This window comes from Athene cunicularia (assembly GCF_003259725.1).
Source record: "Athene cunicularia isolate RWA chromosome 10 unlocalized genomic scaffold, athCun1 chr10_part1, whole genome shotgun sequence".
NCBI lineage: Eukaryota > Metazoa > Chordata > Aves > Strigiformes > Strigidae > Athene > Athene cunicularia.
The window spans coordinates 651,437-672,857 of record NW_020799112.1 but is presented as its reverse complement, the minus strand read 5'-3'; the positions used below and the strand labels follow the sequence as shown (position 1 = coordinate 672,857).

At 44.4% G+C, this 21,421-nt stretch overlaps 1 protein-coding gene across 2 annotated transcripts in view; it reads right to left on the bottom strand.

Annotated features, from left to right (window-relative positions):
• CSNK1G1 (casein kinase 1 gamma 1) overlaps positions 1–21,421 on the bottom strand; it is a 91,592-nt gene that overhangs the window by 24,418 nt on the left and 45,753 nt on the right. For both annotated transcript variants that reach the window (XM_026855610.1, XM_026855611.1), the window contains exon 5: positions 7,272–7,423. In XM_026855610.1, the coding sequence (XP_026711411.1) occupies positions 7,272–7,423 (152 nt within the window). The remainder of the gene's footprint in view (positions 1–7,271; positions 7,424–21,421) is intronic.

The window sequence follows — 21,421 nt, the reverse complement described above, 5'->3', positions numbered from 1 at the left end:
TCTCATTGGTTAACTAGAAATAGCTGGAATATCTCTCAGGTTTTGACCAACTTTGTTCCAGCAGTATGAATGAGAAGGGAAGGTAAAAGGGCAGGAACCCCACTTCCAAGGTGATGGAGGGACATTTCCCCTCCAAGAATGCAGCTTATTCAGATGCTCATCATTAATATTGCTTTTGAAACTAAATATATTGCAGGTGAAGTCTGAATAGGTCACCAAGCAGTTCTCCTTCGAGTTCCTAACTTACTATATTATTCCAATTGGAAATAACTTACAACTTCATTTATTACTTTTCAATTTCCTTTTTAGGTTTTAAATAAAAACATGTGAATTCCCATTTACAACTGTCCTGGTCTGCAGCTGCCCTGCACGCTGTAGGGCTCGGTGGCTTTTTTAACCAAGATGCTTCTTTGAAAAGGCCATTTGAATCTATCTGTCTGCATGCAGGTTTGAAACACTAAGAGACCATTGCAAAGCTCTCATAAACTCCAAAATTTGCACTAACGAGGGCCAGTCCGCAGAGGTCAGTGCCGTGCCGTTGTGGTGGATGTCACGCTGTGATGCTGTCCAAACCGGGGAACATCTCAAGTGAGAGGCCCCCAGGCAGCTCCCTGCAGGGGCCCCCCAGTTCCTAAGCAGCTCTGCACTGGGTCGATACTGTCCAGGCAGCTCCACACCTCCCGCATGGGGCAGGCTGGAGCTCTGGATCACCGAGCCAGCTTCATCCCCCGCTGAAGAGCTGCCCCACGTCAGCCCTTCCAACCACCCTGCCTGCCTTGACCGCAAGCACTGCTGGGCTGATAGACCCCTGCTGCTCTTTGTTTTCTTGCTCTGAATCCAAATGCATTCTCAGCTGCAAACCTAGATCTCTCTTTCTCTACAGATCTTGGATTCACACCTGCCTGAAAGCTCCATCTGCATGTGATCACCCCATCCCTCTCCCAGAGGTTTATCAGATACCCTTGTTTTTAAAGAAAACCTGCTGCATTTCCACCACTCAAAGAACTAACAGGCAGGAGGGGGCAGCACTCTTTATAAAATAAAAAATGCTGTACAGGGAGCACAGTAGACAAGAAAAACCGACTGCAGGTGAATCAGTCTTAAAAAACAGGACTTGCTAAAAGGCTCTTCAGCACGTGTTGCTGTTCCCTTGCTCTCTAAGTAGTGATTTATTTCAATGTGCTGAGAAAATGGGTTTCACGGCTAACAGCCATTATTTCTAATAAATTACATGATGATGCAGAACAGAGCAGATGCTCTGTACTTCAGCCATTCTTCACGTTTTGAGTCACCTGCAGCACACAGCAACAGGTTGGAAGACAAAAAGGTATGTCGGGAGGCAATTCAAATTAAGATGCAACCCTTAAAACTGGAACAAAGCATTTCCTTGCCTCTCCACACATAACAAGCTTTCAAACAGAGCCTGACTCATTTGATTTGTCCGTGCTACCAGAGAAGCTCAGTTGTTGAAATGGTCAACAGCAATTACACAACCTCAAAAAAGCTTTTTTTTTTTTTGTTCCTTAAAAACTCATTGAGTTGTATTGGCCAGGACAACAACTTAAGACAGCTGAGATGTCAGATGAACTGATACACTCCAGCAGCACTTAGAGATACTTATTTACCTGTCTTTTGCTTCCACCACACATATAGATACTGCTGGGTCTTTCATATTCCTCCTTCTTTACTTCCACCTGCCTGGACGCTTCCTGATGTGCTGCTGGAGAGCTGTGCACAGCCAGCAATGGCTGAAAGATGCATTCCAAGAAAGGGACATTTCCTGGAGTAGCCTCCATGCTTTATTCACCCTGACAAGACACTCACCCTGCTTGTGGCTGCTAGTGATGGGGAGCTGGTGACTGTCTGTGCTGCACTGCCCTTCCAGGCTTGCTGCCCAGGAAGAAATGAACAATACTGGTGCAGCATGACCTTGGCCTGACTCAAACCCACTGCACAGGTGAAGAAGAGGAGTTCCCACTCCAGAAATGTGCTGGATGCAGAGACACGATGCTCACTCCTTTGTGTCTGAACTACAGGCTTTAATGTCTGTGCATTAATTCTTCTACGGACAGAGAAACCACTGCAAGGAGCTGGGACTAACTATTGAAACTGCTTTTACACTGGAAAAACAGTGACTGTGAAGCGGTGTTAACATCTGCTCTGTTATTTTAACAGTGTAAGAACTGACTATGGTATTTTATCATAGTGCACAGGAACACAGGGGCAGATGGGAGACTCTCAGAATTAAAGCAGGATTTCCACAGCCATGGCCTGCTGAGTCCATCTTCAGAGCCACAAATCTCCATTTCAGATGTCAGAGAAACTCCTAGAAGAGCATCCCCTGGCACACAGCAGGACCCCTATGCTGCAGTTAAGAAATGAGAGGATATTTGTGACATTTAACCAGATGCCAAGAAACTCACACTTTTATTTTCTTTTCTCCTGCCAAGGAAGCAAGTGTAATAAAACCTCTTCCCCTCTAAAGGTAACTCTTAAGGATCTGATCTTGATAGCAATCCCATCTCTACACCCTCCTGATAATTTTGAGCCCCTATTCCACAGATCACTTGTTTGAATACAGAACAGATCAGCAGAGATAAAAACATTCCTCCTGTTTAAAGGCTGTTTTGGTGTCTCTTATGCAAGATGATTTTGATGGTCACCAGCCAAAAAACTTTTCACCAGGACTTGGTGCAGATAGTGGCCAGAAGTATTTGCACACTGCCTCGCATAACAGACCTTGTGTCTGACAGCAAGCGCTTAAGCAGGGGTGAAGATAACATTTAATCCTGACACCACTGAGTTGTCAATGAGTGTTGCCCATGTTGGACCTGGCCAAGAGTGAAAAATTGAAGCTAGAATGAAAACCCATTCTCCCCCAGCCCAAACACCAAGTCAGCTCTGCAAAGCCCTAAGATAACTTCCCATTTATGGGCTTTAGGGACTGATGTTAGTGAACTCATTTTTAACTGCCAAATCTTTGCTTTATTCAGGAACATCAACCACTTGATATATTCAGCTGCACATGGAGGATGGAGGAAGCCGTTCCAGTTTGATGCTCTTAGAGCAACGTGAAGCATCAGAGATGCACAAGTTGCAGCAGTAATGGAGCTGGAAAACTTCTACCAGGGAAGGAAAACAGAGGACTCCTTCAATGCAAGTTTTCACCAAGAGGTATAAAATAGTGCATCAGAGCAAGAGTGTTTCTGATTCGACACAAGCTGTGTTTAGGGAGGAGTGGCTGGAGAGCTGCCAGTCAGAGAGGAACCTGAGGGGGTGATTGATAGCTGGCTGAATATAAGCCAGCAGTGTGCCCAGGTGGCCAAGAAGGCCAATGGCATCCTGGCTTGTATCAGGATTAGTGTGGCCAGCAGGGACAGGGAAGGGATCTTGCCTCTGTACTTGGCGCTGGTGAGGCCGCACCTTGATTAATGTGTTCAGTTTTGGGCCCCTCACTACAAAAACGACATAGAGTTACTTGAACGTGTGCAGAGAAGGGCAACGGAGCTGGTGCAGGGTCTGGAGCACAGGTCTGCTGGGGAACGGCTGAGGGAACTGGGGGGGGTTAGTCTAGAGAAGAGGAGGCTGAGGGGAGACCTTACCACCCTCTACAACTCCCTGAAAGGAAGCTGCAGAGAGCTGGGTTTGAGCCTCTTTAGCCTAGTAGAAAGTGACAGGACAAGAGGGAATGGCCTCGAGTTGCACCAGGGAAGGTTTAGACTAGATGTCAGGAAGCATTTCTTTACAGAATGGGTTGTTAGGCGTTGGAATGGGCTGCCCAGGGAGGTGGTGGAGTCCCCATCCCTGGAGGTGTTCAAGAGTAGGGTCGATTTGGAGCTTAAGGATATGCTGTAGGTGGGAACTGTGCTAGGCAAATGGTTGGACTAGATGACCTCCGGGGTCCTTTCCAGCCTAGATGATTCTGTGATAAGCTGCTCCCACAGCTCTGAACAAAATCCACACTAACCAGAAGAACATGCAAGCCTAGTAACAAACCTGAGGGCTGTGTGGCTCATCCCCCTGCTAAAGCAAACCTTCCTACTGTGTCATCTCATCTGAAAAGATTCCAAACCAGGTTCTCCTTCTTGAAGACTCATTATTGTCCAGTCTCTATCTCCCTGAGCTGGGAGAGTCTTGATGCAAAACCATGTTTAAATTCCCATAATCACAAGTGACCTTCCTTAAAACAATGATGATACTTGTTTCTCCTAGAGGGCTTCGTTTTCTTGTAATGTCTGTAAAGGATCCATCCCAGTCCTGAGATGCTGCTACCTGTCAAGCTAAGTAAGACCAGCCAAGCACATATGATTAAAAAACATCTTTTGGGGATGCCTCTGGTTAAAAAATGACCACTGGACACAAAAAAAAGGTGATCAAGTGCCACCACACTGCATCCAAATTTCCTGCCTAGTTTTAGTACACAGCACAGATGTGCTGCAACAGCCGTCAGGCTTAAGGAGGGAGAGGGGGGAGAAAGCAGCTAAGTGAGACCTTGAAAGCAGCAGCTGGCTGCTGTTGGGCTGAGCCTGCATCAGGCAATGGCAAGGAACCACAGAAACATCAGAGAAGAGACTGGATGCTTCTAAAGACATGTGGATCATTACATGCAAGTGAGGGGAGAAAGATCCAGGGGACAAAGGGGTGGACACTTAACATCCCACCAGCTCAGGGCATGCAGGCTGCCAGCGTTGCTGCTCCAAGTGCCAAGACATCCATGGCAGACACTTCCTTCCTCCCTGCCCCGGCGAGGATCAAGCCCAGGGCAGGAGAGGCAATGCAAAGTGACTCCCAGCATCCGGGTCATCTCCTGGATGCTCTCCCAGCTCCATGTTGCAGAGGGGCCTCCCAGACAAGTAGTACTGCTTTACCTTTGGGTGGTCTTCCTGGTCTTAAAAAACATATAATTTGATGACATTTTGGTGAGAACCAAACCAGAGTAGCAGTTTTCTGCAACATGCTGAGCTGTCCTTCACTCCCTACATCAGAGCAGAAAGCTCCTCTCTGCTGTCTGGGCAGCACCAGGCCATTCACATTTTTTGGAAGTCTCCCTGGATATCAGACTTTGTTAGCAGGCGTGTCAAGCATCAGAGGAGAGAAACACTGCTCATGCAACGCACTGGATTCTGGCAGTGAAGCCTTATGTCTCCTCACACCAGTTGGAATTACAGTAGTTTAAGAAGGCCGGGCTGATCAAAAGCAAGAGCAAAACATTATTTATGGAGGTGAACCCACTGAATTTGACAGTCCAACTTTCATTCTCTGATGTATCTCTCACACTGGAGTGACTGCAATGATTTAGTGTAGGAACTACGATAAATCCAAGACAATTTCCCCAAAAGCCTTGTGGCTGAGTGAAGGGTTTTCACTCAGTTGAGCTGTAAGCGCCAGCCCCTTCAGAAAACACGTCTCCAAAGGCCAGGTGAGCCCTTTTCCCAGATAACCTCCCAGGGAAGGAGATGGTGCACACCTATAGGTGCTGAATCTGTGTCCTTAAATGTATATGCTCCAAGCTGGTAACTCATGTTACACTCCTGAGAAGACTAGAAAGGTCTTAAAACATCTCCCCATGGAAAAAGGAGTAGCACTGCCTGGTGCTTTTGGAGAACATCAACTCCTCCATTTGTGACTGCTTTGGGTGTCCCTAAGCATCTGTTTTTCAAACTGGTACCAGTGTCTAGAGGAGTTGGCAGGCTGGCTGAGATCACAAGATCAGCAGATGATGCCAGGGAAGACCGTCCAAGTACAGAGCTAATCTGCAACCTTGGCAAAAGGCAGACGGACACTGCTGTGACAATCTTGATTTCCCCAGCAGTCACATGGGAATAAATTTACATCTTTACATTTTACACCTTTACAGTCAAAAGGTCATACAAGCTATATCCAAGGCTTTGCCATCTGTTGCACACTTGAATTATCAAAAGCAATACTACAAATTGGTTTTCCACTGACGAAGCCAACCCAAAGCCAACAAAACTACACTGCTCAGCCACAGAAGGACAACTTCATGAACCCAATACCAGGCAGGCATTGTTCAAACTTCTGCATCTGTGGCCTCAGTTTTCCATCTGAGATTTTGTTGTGGCAAACTTCAGGTTATTTAGAAAGGATTGTGTTCCTGACTCCCTCACCATCTTCTCTGTCCTTCTATCCACAGATTTGTTAATGTGAAAATCCAGTCCCACCTCTACTGTGCCAATTAGGTATCTGCAGACCACAGGTTGAAAATCAGAAAGCCAAACTAAAATGATGACCGATTGGCCCTACTGACTTGTGGAAATTCACTTTCCATATTTAGTACGTTCAGTTTTCACGTTGTTCACTTTTAACACAAACACCATTTTCAACTTAGTTTCCTTTCTTTTTCAGGTAAATTAGGGGCTCTGTAATGCTGTCCATAGGTCTATTATTTTCCAGCTGTTAGTCATTTAAACCCCTTGGCCAATTTTAACCAAATTTAACCAAGGTAGAGACCTCAAATGATGGTATTTTGACTAAGAAGAGCTCAGGTCCTGTCGCTCTGAGAAGTTTTAGTCTATGAGCAGCCTGGTAGCACTGAACCAGTAAAACTGGTAGGAGTGTGGGAAGGTGCTGTGCTCCCTGTGTCCCAGGGAGCAGGTAAGAAATGAAATGTTCTGGGGGATGTCCAAACAGAGGGAAGGAGCTGAGGTAGATAATGGGGCAGGGGCGTGTAGGGGACACAGGACACAAGTCCATAGGAATCTAGCTTCACCGGTTCTGCTACGCAAGGAGCAAGTTTGCTCATCAACATAATTTGACCTTCCCTTCATAAGCAAGAGTTTTTCTCAAACTGAGAAGCTTTCTTTTATAAGAAAGATAGAGAGACACTTTTTGCCAAGGTCTGTGGGGACAGAACAAGAGGCAACATTTTTAAACTGAAAGAGGATAGGTTTAAGTTGGACATAAGGAAGAAATTCTTCAAGATGAGGGTGGTGAGACACTGGAAGAGGTTGTCCAGAGATGTCAGGGATGCCCCATGACTGCAAGTGTTCAAGGTCAGGTTGGATGGGGCTTTGAGCAACCTGATCTAGTGAAAGATGTCCCTGCCCATGCCAGGGGGTTTGGACTAGCTCTTTGTAGGTCCCTTCCAACTCAAACTGTTCTGTGATTCTATGATGGAAGGAGATTCTCTCTCCAACCAACAGACACTCCTGAACCTCGCACTGTACCAGCCCCATCCTTCAGCTAACTGACACAAACACAAGTCGGCATCGTGGAGGCGGCCAGGCAGAGCCCTGCCTGCTGTTACTCACCAGCTGGATGGCTATCATTAATACCGTCTTCAAAGTGAACGTCCTATCACAAAGGTCAAATAAATCTTCCAAGCTAGGACCAAGCAGCTCTAGTACCATGGCGTTGTACTTTCCACACGGTCCAAAGTAATACACCTGGGGAAGACCTTCAGCTGGAAGAATATGAAAAAGAATTGAAATCAGTCAACAGGACAATGTTAATACTCTTCCTCCTTGCACGTACATCTTTTGCTGGGCAGAGCCTTTATTTTTACCTCTCAAGTGTCCTTTCTGTTTGATCTTGCCCAGCAAGTAAATAAGTTTCAGCATGCGCTGTGAATGAACCAAAGGCCAAATCAGTGCAGGCTTTGCTCAGCTACACCCTTGAACAGACAAATGGATTTCAAAGCAATAACAGGACCACATGAAAGTGTCTAGCTTTGGCAGCTTAAATGCTTGGACTTAGGGAACAAGACATGGAGTTCCCTACGTTGCACTAAACACCAGGCAGAGTACAACTCCAAACATGGTCTGGCACTCATCTGAGCAGTTAGGAAGATCACAGTCCTTGGAGAAAATGAGGCATGTTCAAAAAAGGGCTGCTTCTTCAGCCAAGATAATACACAGCCACCGTTTTTCAGCACAACTTTACACAAAGTTTACTCTTATACTCATGAGAAAGGGGAATAAAAAAAGTTTCATTTTAAAAAAGAGCAAATATTTAAGTTTTGACCCATCACCATGTAAATATAAGCAATCATAGTCATTAAGCATATGTGCAACCCGTTTTGCTGTAAATTACACACAAAACTTTCGACACCCAACCAGTAGGAGCCAGAGCCTACCCTTCTCACCTAACAACTCAGCAACAGACTTCTCAGCAAGAGTACGCAGTATGTATACTCAGCTGACAGTGGCTTTTTGCGTGGATTAGCTTTCTGAAAGGCACCAGAAGGGAAAAAAACCCAGCCTCAGTGTCTGAACACTCACTGAGCTACGCAGCAGTCCCTGAATTAACTTTTAGTCAAAAAGAAAAATCAGACCAGCCCATAGAGGGAGGATTTTGGTTCAGGGCTAACTGAATTTTTCTAATCAGCATCTAGCACAGGCACTCAGTGTCCTGGCATCAGTATCAAGCTGTGTAACACTTTTTTTAAAAAAATGTATTTCCAGTCTACATCTTCTAAGCAGTTCCAAAATGCAATGGAAGGGATTTTGTTTTGAAATATGGGGGTTTGTCTTATGTCAAAACAACATCTTTGCTTGAATACACAAAGATACGACATCCTGCTATTCAGTGTAAAGGCTCACCGTGGTGAGCACTATGTATGCAGCCCTTTTTCAAAGTCACAGGCAGGTCCGTAAGTTACACAGCATGGGACCTGAAAGAACACTGATTACAAATTTTACAGAGCGTTTTAAGTAAATACATACACACACCTATATTTACAGAAGAGATAATATTAAAAATAGAAAATAACTTCACTAATTATCGAGACAGCAGAATTGCTTGTGTAACTGCATGGATTTGTATCTGCTCCATGACGCACTCAGGCAGCCTAACCCAGCACAGGTCAAGGCAGCAGAACAGGGATACACTAAGGCTGGAGCGTGTCAGCAACATAATAACTTTATGTACTACTACAGATTTAGGAAAGCCTCATTAATCTGCCCAGTAGCAGTCATCAACTTGCCAACAATACAATAAATGTGGTGCTGAGATTACTAAAGCTTAAATATTACAGAATTTATGCTCCCGTGTATTACTCAAAAAGAACAAAATACAGCTTGACAAAGATTACCATAGGATGGTTTTAATCTCATTAACTCACATGCTTGGGGAATGATATTAGGTATCAGTCATCAGGACGCATTAATGAGATATTACGGGAGTATTGCAGGAATTCCCAGTCCAACCGGAGTTTTCCGTCCTATGTAAAACATTTACCCAACCCGGTCTTGGGAGGCTACTGCTCCTAACAGAGCTTCATGTTTTAGGAAGCATTAACAGTAATTAAGTCCTCTAAGAAAACAGGATGGTTTGATGCCGAAGCAATTCAGAAAGCCAAACAATGATGGGATGTGATGCAGGCAGCTCCAAAACATTTTCAAATATCCCCAAATCAACATAAATGATAATTTAATGCCATCAGCTTAGTGCTGAATGCTTGAATAATTGCAAAAGCTCTTGAAGTAACTCACGGTGAGCCGTTGAGTTTTCAGTAAAATCTGATGAGGACTTACCTACATACTTACCTCTAATACCAAGATCATCATCTCTACTTTTTAGAGAATAATAGAAGAATAATACAGAAGAAGAAAGTAACAGAATATTCTACGAAAAGTTTAAAACTGCAAACATTCTAAATTCAAGATATATGTCCAGTAAGTACTTCTACCACTATTTCTACATCAGGATAACAGTCTTGAAAAGTGCAAATCAGGAAGGAAACCACTCGGATTAGGAGTGTGCTAATTAAGGTATACAGGAGAACAAAATTGAAGAAAGGCTCTTAAGGAAGGTGAAGAATCTCATTCCCAGAGCAAGGGGAAAGGAGTACATTTACAGTCCTACTTGGTAAAGAGAGAGCATTGCAATTAAAATTAAATTCCTACTGGGCATTAAGAACCAGGAAGATAAATTGCAGCAAGACTCAAAAGATGGGGATTTCATGTAGGGAAGAAAGCAACACAGCTATTTAGTGCTCTCTGGGGTCTCAGCTTCTTCAGTTAGCTTTACCCACTCAAGACCTTACAAGCCAAGAGCTTGGAGTACTCTTCTCAACTTTAAACCTCAGGAAGGCTCTCCTCTTGGTGTGAGCTCCTACAAGGTGAAGCTGTAGCAAAGAACATTAAAAAAAGCATCCTAAGTGCCAGCCTACAGAAGACATTATTAGTTTCAGGCATATTTTTAGGGTTCAGTTTTTCTCTGAGGGTTTTCAGCTGCCAAGCTCTGCAGTCCACAACTTACCTACTGGCTTTGCTAGAATAAAAATGCTGTAACATATATCTAATTTTCAGACCCAGGCTGCATCGATCATGTATCCTGGACCTAAGGGAGCATTGTTGACAAGACCTACGGAGCCTCCCAGCCCAAGCCAGAGCTCCTCAGCTCCATACTAGTTACTGAAATAAAGTTATGATGGACTTGGGGTAATTCACCCTCAGCTCACTCAAACACTTAGTCAACATTTAGCATCTTTTTAGGGAGGGGAAAAGTTTGTAAGAGAAGTTGTAAGCTTGATGTAAATATTTAAGGGTGCCTGTTGTCTGCAGGATCCAAGCAGGAAGATGAGGACAGATGATTTCATGGTGGTTCTCTGCAGACTTCAGATACAGGCATCTCTGGACCCATTCTTCTTATGAACGATAAAAAGGGCAGTCTAAGAAAATCTGCATCAAATTTTATTTAATCACAGCCAGCCTGCATAATTCATGATGTAGCTTGGCTCTATTTCAGCAACAAGCAACGTGTCCTGGTGCCACCGAGTCCATTGCCATGGCGAACCACAGGAACTCCACAAATATCACCAGCAGATCTGTAAATACTTAAGAAGGACGTTGCCAGCAAAAGAGATTGAGGAAAAAATATCTTTTATCTGGGCAGTCGAACCTGAGGTTTTTAATGACGAGCAATGGCAGAGGACTGAAAAGGTCAAACAAAGCCGTGGTGCTGTGAAACGCTCTGTCCTAGATGAGCAGTTCTGGATTCAAAGAGTACAGGATGAAAAGCAACAGGCAGAGCAGAGGTCTCATCTTGCGGATTACAAAGGTACAACTCAACACTTGAAATACAAACCATGATCAGCTTAACACAACTTATGTGCAAAATTGTATATAAACATGGAATTGATCCACGGCATTAAACAGGAACACCACATTAAGGGAAGAAAATCCAGGCACAACACATGCAGATTCTCCTTTGGAGAAAAAGCAGCCTATTATAGTACAGGCTGCTGCAAGCAGAAATCTCAATTTGTTTAACAGCTTTGGTCTTGCTGCTGAGCAATTTGGCTTGACTATATGTAAAAGGCCCTGCTCCACCCTCACTCTCGCAGAAAGTTTATCACCCCAATAAACACAGACTGATCACTGCACTGGAATCCACAAGCAAATTCTGCTATTTCAGCAGTGTGATGTCTTGGAAAAAATTCAAGCTGAGCACAGCGAAAATCTAGCATAGCATTTCAGAGATTAAAGCATTGTGGCTGGAACGAGAGCAAATGCAGACATCAAAGCCAAAAACTCAGACTTTGCTTCTACCACACTCCTGAGCAGCCACACGACTCTGGCCTCAGGTTTCCCAAGATGCTAAACCTCTCACTGCTCCTGCAGGCTGCCACCAGAAGGGACTGTCCAATCCTCACCTGTCCCACTACCTCCCTGTGCTCACGTGGCTGAGCAATAAGTCAGATCAACCCAAAAAAAGCTTGGCGTTTGCTTAAGCTTAAATGCAAGCACTGGAACAGTAACGAACAGCGGGACTGCTGCTCTTCCAGAGAGCTTCATTTGAGCTGGATTAATACCAGGGAACTACACCTTTCAGCAAATTTCCATGGCAAGATCAAGCATCCTCACCAATTCAAGTGGTGCTGTCCTGCTGCCACATGCTTTACAGCATGACTAACGGCCCTAATAACTCGTCAGACATCCAGCATACTCCAACAAGCCACGTTAGTCCAGGCATCAGACATACGAGTCATACAAGACAGTCTAAAGCCATTTCCAGGACGGGTTATGAAACAGCGACTGGCAGAGAAATGCCAATCAAAGGTTATGCCCAAGGGAAATCTGATTTTGCAGCATCTGCCCCATGTGGAAGGCATGGGAAGTGGAAACCATCTGCTGTGGCAGAGAATACGTACTGATGCTCTGTATAGGAGCATCATGAGAGGCTATGAATAAACCTGGTGCAACAGCAAGCAGCCCAAAATACACCCAAAAAGAGACGAGGTAGCAAGTGCAGGAAGCTACACGTGGCACCTACATCAGCGGAGGCACAAAAGCCCAGTACCTATACATCAAAATGCCAGGAGACAACTGCAACTTTTGAAAAGTGAATGATACTGGTAACTTCTGAAGCACCAATTTTTTTTTTGCTCCCATGGGAGATTGGTTTCTGCTGCCTTTAGATGTGGTGTGGCCAAATAAAGAGAAGCTGACATCTTCAATTTCAAGAAGAATTACAGAAGAATTTCATAACCTCTCTTCACGTAGACTTCAAAGCTGAGGTCTATTGCAGAGGGGGAACACACCTGAGGATCCCCAAATTAGATACCTAGAGACAGGAGGAGAGGGGAGCAACCCAACATCAAACAAACAGCTGATGCTCGATGCAAAAACATACTCTACATGAGCAGCAAGAACACAGAAATGGATGCAGAAACATCACAGCAGCATTAGTCCACAAAAAGTTCTGTGCGATTTTAAAGCAGCACTGATGAATGGAATGTAGATTGTCACAAAATTCTTATTCAGAGCAGAAAGTTTATTTTTACAAATCACAGAACACAAAATTACACGATAAACAGCATAAATAGCAACTGTGCAAGAGCTCAACATCTATAGCTAAAATTAAACATGTTCCAAACAAATTAAACAAATTGCTTTAGAGTAGTCAACCCATTTAAACTGATTACTCTAATGAGGATCCACCCTTCTCTTAATTTTCAAATCGGAATAAAATCCTGGCTGAAAGAGAAGCTTTGCTATCAACATCGACTGGGCCAAGATCTCATCTTTTAAGCTCTTGAAACACTCCCTGTGATAGTGGGTTTAAATCTACTTGAGTATGTTGGTTAACAGGTTACATCTATGGGCTGAAATTAAAAAAGCTTGTTCTGACCTTCTGGTTTCTGAATAACCTGCTTCAAAAAGAAAAAGAGAGAAGAAAAGTTGGGTAGGCTTGTTACTTGGAATAAAGTTATCCTATAGGTCTTTAAAATATTTGATTGCACACGTTTCAGAGATGTCTTATTTCAAAGTAGGACTGCAAAAGCTTTTCAATACACCCCTTCACCTTCAACCTTAACTGAAAGAGTTTGGGGAAGGACAGAGATTTTGGGTCACTGAGAATATTTTCTCATGTTTGTTATAAGAAAACACCCAGCAGTTGGGATGTGAAGAAAAACGAGCAGAAAATGGGATTTCCGACTCTAGCACCAACTCACTTGTGGCTGGTGTTGTCCTCCACAACCTTGCCAACAACTCCAAGACTTTACAAACCTTGAACTGGCATTAGATTAGGGAAACAACCTAAAAATAGTAAGCTGATCCAATACACACACAAACATCAGTGTACAGCCGTGGGGCTAGAGCACAGCTGTGAATCAGCAGTGACTGCAGCCAGAGGATGGTAGGCACTGCGGCAGCTCCCTTCCCACCGTTCTGACTGAGATTACGGAGATGACAAACCTGCTTGGGAATCATGACTGGTTTCAGGCTGGTTGATGACTGTAAAACTGAATAATTTCCTTGCTCTCATGAGCTGTGATACTGTGGTTTGAGAGCCCACGATTTATCTTTATTCTCTCTCACTCATCTGGATAGGGTGAAGAGCACCTGAACCTGTCCAGAGCATCTGGCAGCATCCCACCATGTCCTGCCCGCTTCCCTGCAATGCTCCTGCGAGGCAGCTGGGGCACTGTTGGCTTTGACTCCTCTGGGAGAAGGGGCATTCAGCAGAGCACCACTTAGCAAGAACCAGTCCCAGCTGCTCCTCTCCCTTGCCCGAAGCCCAGCACAGAAGGCAGCAGAGCGAGCTGCCACAGCAGCCACTAGATAAGCCACCTCCTCAAACCCTGACCGGCCGTTGTGCTGGCTTTCTCTGCTCTCAGTCCCATTTAATCTAGATATCTCCTCTGTAACTGCTCACCCTATTCCAGATGGTATCTCAGCAGCCCCTTTACAGCGTCATTATGAGCTCCTCTTATTCACGCTCCCCCTGAACATCCTCCTGCTTCATTTGCTCCAACTGCTGCCAGACACTTAGCTCTCCGCTGCCAGCTTTTCACAACATCTTTTTCCTGTTTCAGTTGGGCAATGAATCATCTCCCTTCTAGCAAATGCTAAATGCTCCGGCATCACTGCCCAGCAGAAGTAGTTGCGGCAGGACTTTCCGCTTTAGCCCATCAGCAGGTAAGAAGGGAGCAGAGCTGCTGCCAAGAGGGAGGAGAGAGGCAGGGCAAGGTGCTTCCCCTGTCCTCGGATGGATGTGGAAGTAGCACCACTCAAACGCTCTCTGAACCCAAGAAGTACTTGGAAACAAAGCAAGGGAGAGCGTCACAAGTTGGATCAATACCTTCTCCCCTGATGTCTGAAGAGCAAGCCAAGCTATTATTGGGAAGAGATGACAGCACACAACGTACAACAGTTGTGTACAAGTCATGAGTAGAGAGAGCTACTGTTATCTCCAACGAGTCTGGAAGTGAAGCGTGGCTTCCACACAGACTCCAAGACTCCAGCAACGCAACATATTTTGGGCATCTTCGACAGGATATGCAGGACGTATTGAATGCCTGCTGTGTTTTGAGTAGCTTGTTAGTATTTGAATCTACAAAAAAAAGGTACAGGAAAAGGAATAGAAGAAAAACAGACATGGGAAGGACAGAAGGAAGAACATATTTGTTCTTGCTGCTGGTAAAAATCCAAACCATTTGATTTTTACTTCAGTTGCAGAAAAACAATTTTCATGATTATTGTGTTATTAAAATGGGGTGGCATTTCATTTTCCTTGAGTTGTACAAGCTGTTTTCCTGATATCATGGCTTGACTGTTAAACAACTCTTTACATACACAAAGAAAGAAGCAGTTTCAGAAAGGGTACCAAGAAGATGTTCACATGTGCATTCACAAAAATAAAAGAAGAGTGGGAAGAGAATCAGTCCTAGCAGGAAAGGCAAAGTTGCAGGAAGACTTTTAAAATCTGGGAAATTTACCCAGAAACACCCATTCACAGGCAATTTTTTTAGCTGTAGTGAGTAAACTACAATCAAGTCAAATAGTTTCAGTTACTGACAAAGACAAAAAGAATAAAACACAACACAATCAACTGCATCTGCAACTGCAAACTTTTTGGCAAGTTTGGGAGACTATTCACATTTCTAGGGCTCAAGGGAAAAAACTACACTCAAATCTCCACATTATTGTTGGATTTTATATCAACACACCCTTTCCAACAATCTCTTGTTGCAATGACAATGGCAGCTGTCACATAAGACAACACCTTAAGAGAAAGAACAAAACAGTGTATCACAGAATCACCTCGGTTGGATAAGCCCTTGAAGCTCCTCCAGTCCAACCATGAACCTCACCCCGACCATTCCCAACTCCACCAGATCCCTCAGCGCTGGGTCAACCCTACTCTTCAACCCTTCCAGGGATGGGGGACCCCCCCCTGCCTTGGGCAGCCCATTCCAACGCCCAACAGCCCCTTCTGCAAAGAAATGCTTCCTAATAGCTAGTCTAAATGTCAGTTTAATTTTTTTTTATCATTTTAGAAGAGTTATTTTAAACCACCCCAGGAAGTTGTAGCTTAAGTTCTAGCTTAACTATCTACCTTTTCCCACACCTGTGATACAAGCACAAGGGTAGAAGAAAATATCAAAAGGTTTTGATTCACGTAATTATTCCTGGTTTGCTTTCTGTGTTTCTTTGTGCACTCTGCAGAGCCCGTGTTTTTGCCAAAAGGTGTGAGAAGCTGCGGTACTGCAGTTTTTTTAACTTCTTGAAGGTTAAGTGAGGGGTTACAGCAGCCTACTGAAAACAATGGGATTTACCCAAAAAGCTCTTGTGTAATTAAAATGCAGCCACATCATGAACCAGCTCCTCAGGCTGTTTTTCCACCTCCAAGCCTGGCTTCACATCTGACAGCAGCCATCGCTCCGTGCGCGGAGCTCCTCGCTGTTCAACCAGCCAGCCGGGATCATGGCTTCTGGGGGAGGCATGTTCTCAGAAGGACGTGGCCTCCTGCTTCTGCTACATGGCAGGTCGCTGCGCCGGGTGAGTTTTGCCAGTCAGTGCAAAGCCAGACTAGATCTGTGATGGCCAGCTTGGTTCTGGTGGGTAATATCAAAGAGAAATTATTTCCTGTTCAGCTTTCCTTGGCTGCACAGTTCTTGCATTGGGCCAGCCCTACCTGCTGAAAGGGAATTAAGTAGCAGGTTTTGGCTGCTCCGTTTTAAACAGGTAACAGAGAAGTTGAGATGACTAAGGGTATGCTTTTTGATCACATTTTTTTTTTCCTTTGAGGACAAGTTAGCGCATTAATTACATTACAGGTATAATCTACAGGAAGCTTAAAAAAAAAAATCAACAGAACTTCTCAGCTGCAAGAGAGTGCTCAGCAGCACACAAATTTAACTCCAGAAGCACTGCCAAGTAAGAGGCTACTTCTTGGCAGATGAAAAACGCTAAGAAAGCAGCAAGAATATGACTTCTGCTGAATCGCTCCTCTGCTGTCCAGAGAAACATTTTTGTTTGATCAGAGAAAGTCCCAGGTGGCCCCTGCCCTTCATCAGCTCATCTCCATTGGAGACTGTCGGTTGGAGGCAGAGCTTTTACCGGTTCTCTACTTCCTCCCCATCCACACGCCAAAAATCTATAGCATGAGTTAAGTGATACTTCAAGCTTACACTGTGCTGGACAGCTGCAAAATAGGGTGAAACTGCCGTGATGACAAAGCAGAAGGAATATGACAGCTTGAATTACAGCTCAGCTACAACCCACGTCTCTGCGCAGTGACCAGGAGTCATTCTAACCAGGATGGCACAGCAACATAAGGCAAAACTGGCAGGCACAGGCAGTATTTGTCATTGATCCAGCAGCATTTGGGTCTTGGATGACAGATCAGACCGGTCCAATTTAGCCAGATAAAGTAGACAATGGTATCAAACACGCGGCCTCTGCTTTGGGTGCTCAGGAGTTAAGATGATGCCTGGCCACACTCAGGCAGCTGAAGCTGACTGGCTTCTGCACACCAGACCATGATGGGACAATCCAGCTGGCAGTTCTGGCACCACAACCCTACATGTCATCCTCCAGATGTGCTGAGACCTGCTTGCAAAGCTGTGGCTGCAGCTCGGCCCCACAACTCTCATGCTGGTCTTACTGGGAGAGTGGCTGGATAGCAGGAATGCTTTGTGCTCCCATCAGAGCTGCTTTAGCATCTGTGCAGGACCCAACAGGAGGACTCATTAAAAAGTCACGATGTGAACATTTGCTCCTGCAATAGCATCAAACTAGTAAGTGATGGATGCTGAGTCAAGCACATGTAAACTCTCCACAAGTCAAGAGATTGGCATTCATCAGTTCTGTAACTATTGCAGTTTTTGAGGGAAAAAGGGATTTTTCAGATTAGTAGCAAAGTGTTACCCACACGGTCATTCCTGTCTGATAGAAAATCTCCCACTCCTCTTATCACAGGAGAACCTCCTGCAAAACACAAGTTCAGAGGCACTACATAAGATACAGTATCTAGATATCATCTCTTTGTTTTGCCTTAAGATAGTTGAATATGAGCAGGTAGGAATGGAGTTTTGAAGAAAAAACTGCCACTTTCAGACAGAAAAAATATTACAAAACTGCAAGGCTTCACCCAGAGCAGAGCTTGCTGAAAAGTTCTTCTGGCATAGCTGGATTCATTACAGATTCAGGGGCAGAGTCTATGGCTTATTTTTTAGAGATGGGAAGAAGTTTTGGAATAGCAGGCAGAGAACAGCTCAGAAATGCAAACTCCAAACCCATTCAATAGCCTGTCTGGGAGGTGGGCAGCCCTACATACCAGAACTTCACCTGCATCAAACCTCCCTAGCACAACTCAAACATTTATCTCTTTAAGGTGAGGAGCACCTTAAAAATCTTCAGCATGCACAGGATGCTTCTGGTGCTTAGGGGGCAAAACCATATTAAAGGGATCTCACTAAATCAGGCACCCACCTTCCAAAAGGGAATCAGCTTTGTTTGAATTGAAGCAGTACTCAACACCTGACATATCAGCCCTCTAGAAAAGGAACTGAGACCTCTAGACCTCAATTAGTTTTTAAGTGCAGCATCCCAACAGCTTAAAAAATTTTCATAAGAGGGCTAGGAAAGGGGGACAAGCAGAACAACAAGGCTAACCGGTTGCTCCATCCTTATTAATTATCATGGCCCTAATTACCAAACTGGATTTTCCATTCACTGTAAATATAAATTCCAAAGGTTATCTTCAAACATGGAGTATTTTCACCTCCTCACTCAAATGGCTGAGGCACTCAAAGTCCCAAGCACAACCCGGGCTGCTAGCAAGCATGACAGAGATTTCAGTTCACTAAAAGACCCCAGAAGCAGCACAGAGACCTTCATGATTAAATGGCCTGTCCCTCTGGCCTCTGGGCCAGCAGCACATCACACAATCCGCTCTTAGTAGACATTGCTATCAGAAGAACCCAACAAGGCATCTGGGATGATTCAGATAAGTTCAACTGTGAGATTTATAACCACCACTGCACGGCATGTCAGACTTCAAGGAGAAGTATCTGCCAGAAAGGCATTTTTCAGCTTCCCAGCATCTTGCCGTTCCCCTCTGCACACTGCCCCGTGTTCCTGGGTTTTGGTTTGTGATTACTGCAATGAATACCGGAAGAGTAAGAGATGTATGAAGACTTTTTGAAATATAAAAAGGAAACTGCCCTAATCTCATATTCAAGTATTAATGGCCTTGCTTTAAAAGCATCTGATAGCTGCCAATTGACAAAGCCTAAATTTAGCCCAAGGAAGTCAAAACTTCTGATGTTAAAAGAGATGCTGAAATGTGCACATTCAGGAAGCCCGTCCTAACAAGGGAACTGCCACATTAAAAAAACCCCAAGTATTTTTAAACAGTAAAATATTATTCTCCAGAGATCAGCAGCAAGCCAGCTTTGAAAGCAGGCAGGCTTTTACTGGGTGTGTTACAGTAATCCACTACATTTTACTTTGCAATTCAAAAGCTCTGAAGTCAGAGATGCCTCAAGTTCAAAAGTTCGTTGGACTACCCTGACTTTATAATGAAGCTGCTGATCACCATTCTTTGAGGATGCAGCTGAGCATGAGGGACCTCTACATGTGTTACACTTTTTGTTTAAAAAGGCCATTTTCAGATTAATGAAACCATGTCTCCCTGCTGAGGCATCTCAAACCTATTGTCAATGGCACATTTCTTCTCAAGATTTGAGAATGAAGGGAGAAAAGTTTTTCCTCACTGATAGAAAATTAACCCCACAGCTTAAAAGGAGTGCTAGGGTCTATCGCAGGGATCTGAAGTAGGGAAATGAATAAACATGAGATGTGACCCAAAGGCACAAGCTGCTTTCCATGAAAATGGATGTCAGTTTTGTATCATCTTGCACAGGTAAGTCACTTATTAAATACTTACAGTAACTGAACACTTACAGTCTAAAGCATTTCCACATAATTCAAAGGAGGCGGCTGCAGTGCTCATTCAGAGCATTGTAGCGTGACAGCTATGAACAAACCCTTCCATACAACGAAGCAGGACACAAACGTGCTTCAGGTGATGGGCACGTCAGCTACATGCCAGCACGAACCCACTTCAGGGTGCAGAGGGGCAATCCCCACCCAGCAGCTCTCTCCTGCCCCAAATCAGCACCTTGCTGTATGGGGCGATCTGTTAGCTCAACTCTTGGCCACACCAATGTTTCCATCAAGGTGGCAAATATGAATGGGATTTCTACAGATTAAAGCGACCGCAGCAATAGCTAATGTGTATGTTTGCACTCCGTAATTAAACAGGGGTGTAGACATCTTGCATTAACCCTCACTTATGTGGCCTCCAGTACTGCAGCTCCCTTGGGGAAAAGCTCTGCGCACAGCAAGTTCCTCATGAAATAGCTGGTACTGGCAGCATGCTCCACCACAGGGACTTGTTTACATCCATCTGTGGAACAAGTCTTACCCAAATGACCCCTACCTAATTACTACGTGAATGACAGCATTGTGCAACCTGCATGGAAAGAATTTCTTTATGAAGGACGCCGGTACATAAAGCATGCAGCAGGTTGCAAGTAACAGAGTGAGAAAAATGTGCTCAGTGTAGGCAATCCTGAAAAGCTAACTTAATACGGAGTATGGAGCAGCAGACAGCTCAGCTACATTGAAAAATATATATGCAAATATTGACTAGACTATGTAAAAGCTCAGTTATTTATACCACCATCTTCTTTGGTCCTACCTCCTGACAAGTAAACAGACTGCTTCACTCCAGTGAGTTGTGCAACAGAAAGAGGTCCAAAAGTAAACACATAGACTCTGTATTTCATTAGAAGTGAACTTGTTTACAGAGCAAGAATTAAAACAAAACCACAGAATCCATCTATATTCTATATGTAACGACATACCCCTCCCTGACTCAGTATATTCTGCTATGACTCAGCTATTGCGTGGGCTGCGGAGAGCAGAGATCATCTCGATTTCCTAGGATTCTCCAGCATATCAGACTCCTCTCCTGCTTTCCACCATGACACCACAGAGGCTCATTATGTTTGACATTCATTTGCCAATGTCACTCACCTGTCCTGGGGATGAGCACTGGCTGCAGAGCTATTGTATGAAACTCAATGCACACTGATACCGGACTGCTATGAATCACATGTGCCAAGGTGGGATTGTGAAGGAGTGGGGGAAGGTGTGACTCATCTGCTGATATAAAAATAAACTACTACTGAATCAAAAATGCATGACTTCTTCACACTATGCTCACAGGCAGAAGCTGTCACTATGCAGGGACTTGATCATCAGCTCAGCGCAGTCAAAAGAAACCTGAAAATAAGCAGTACTCCATTTTACCTTCCAAAGGCAAAGCTTATAGGGAAGGCACTACCTGTGGCATTAACAACCACAGGGGAGAGATGCCAGAGATGCTCTGAAATGTAGTAAAAAAAAAAAATATATAAATTTATTCCTGTACATCTACTGGTCACTGCTGGAAAGTCAATACTTCCCAGGACCATGGTGAATTATTTATTTGCATGGAAGCACAAGATTAAAGAGCAGTTTCCTGATTGCATGGAGATGTTTTTCAGCCATGGTCATGTCCTGAGAGAGGGAAACTGGGCTCAGAGTGATACAGTAACAGTCATGCAGCAGTGGGCTCCCTGACCTCAAGAGAAGGCTTAGAGTTCAGGGGAAAAAAA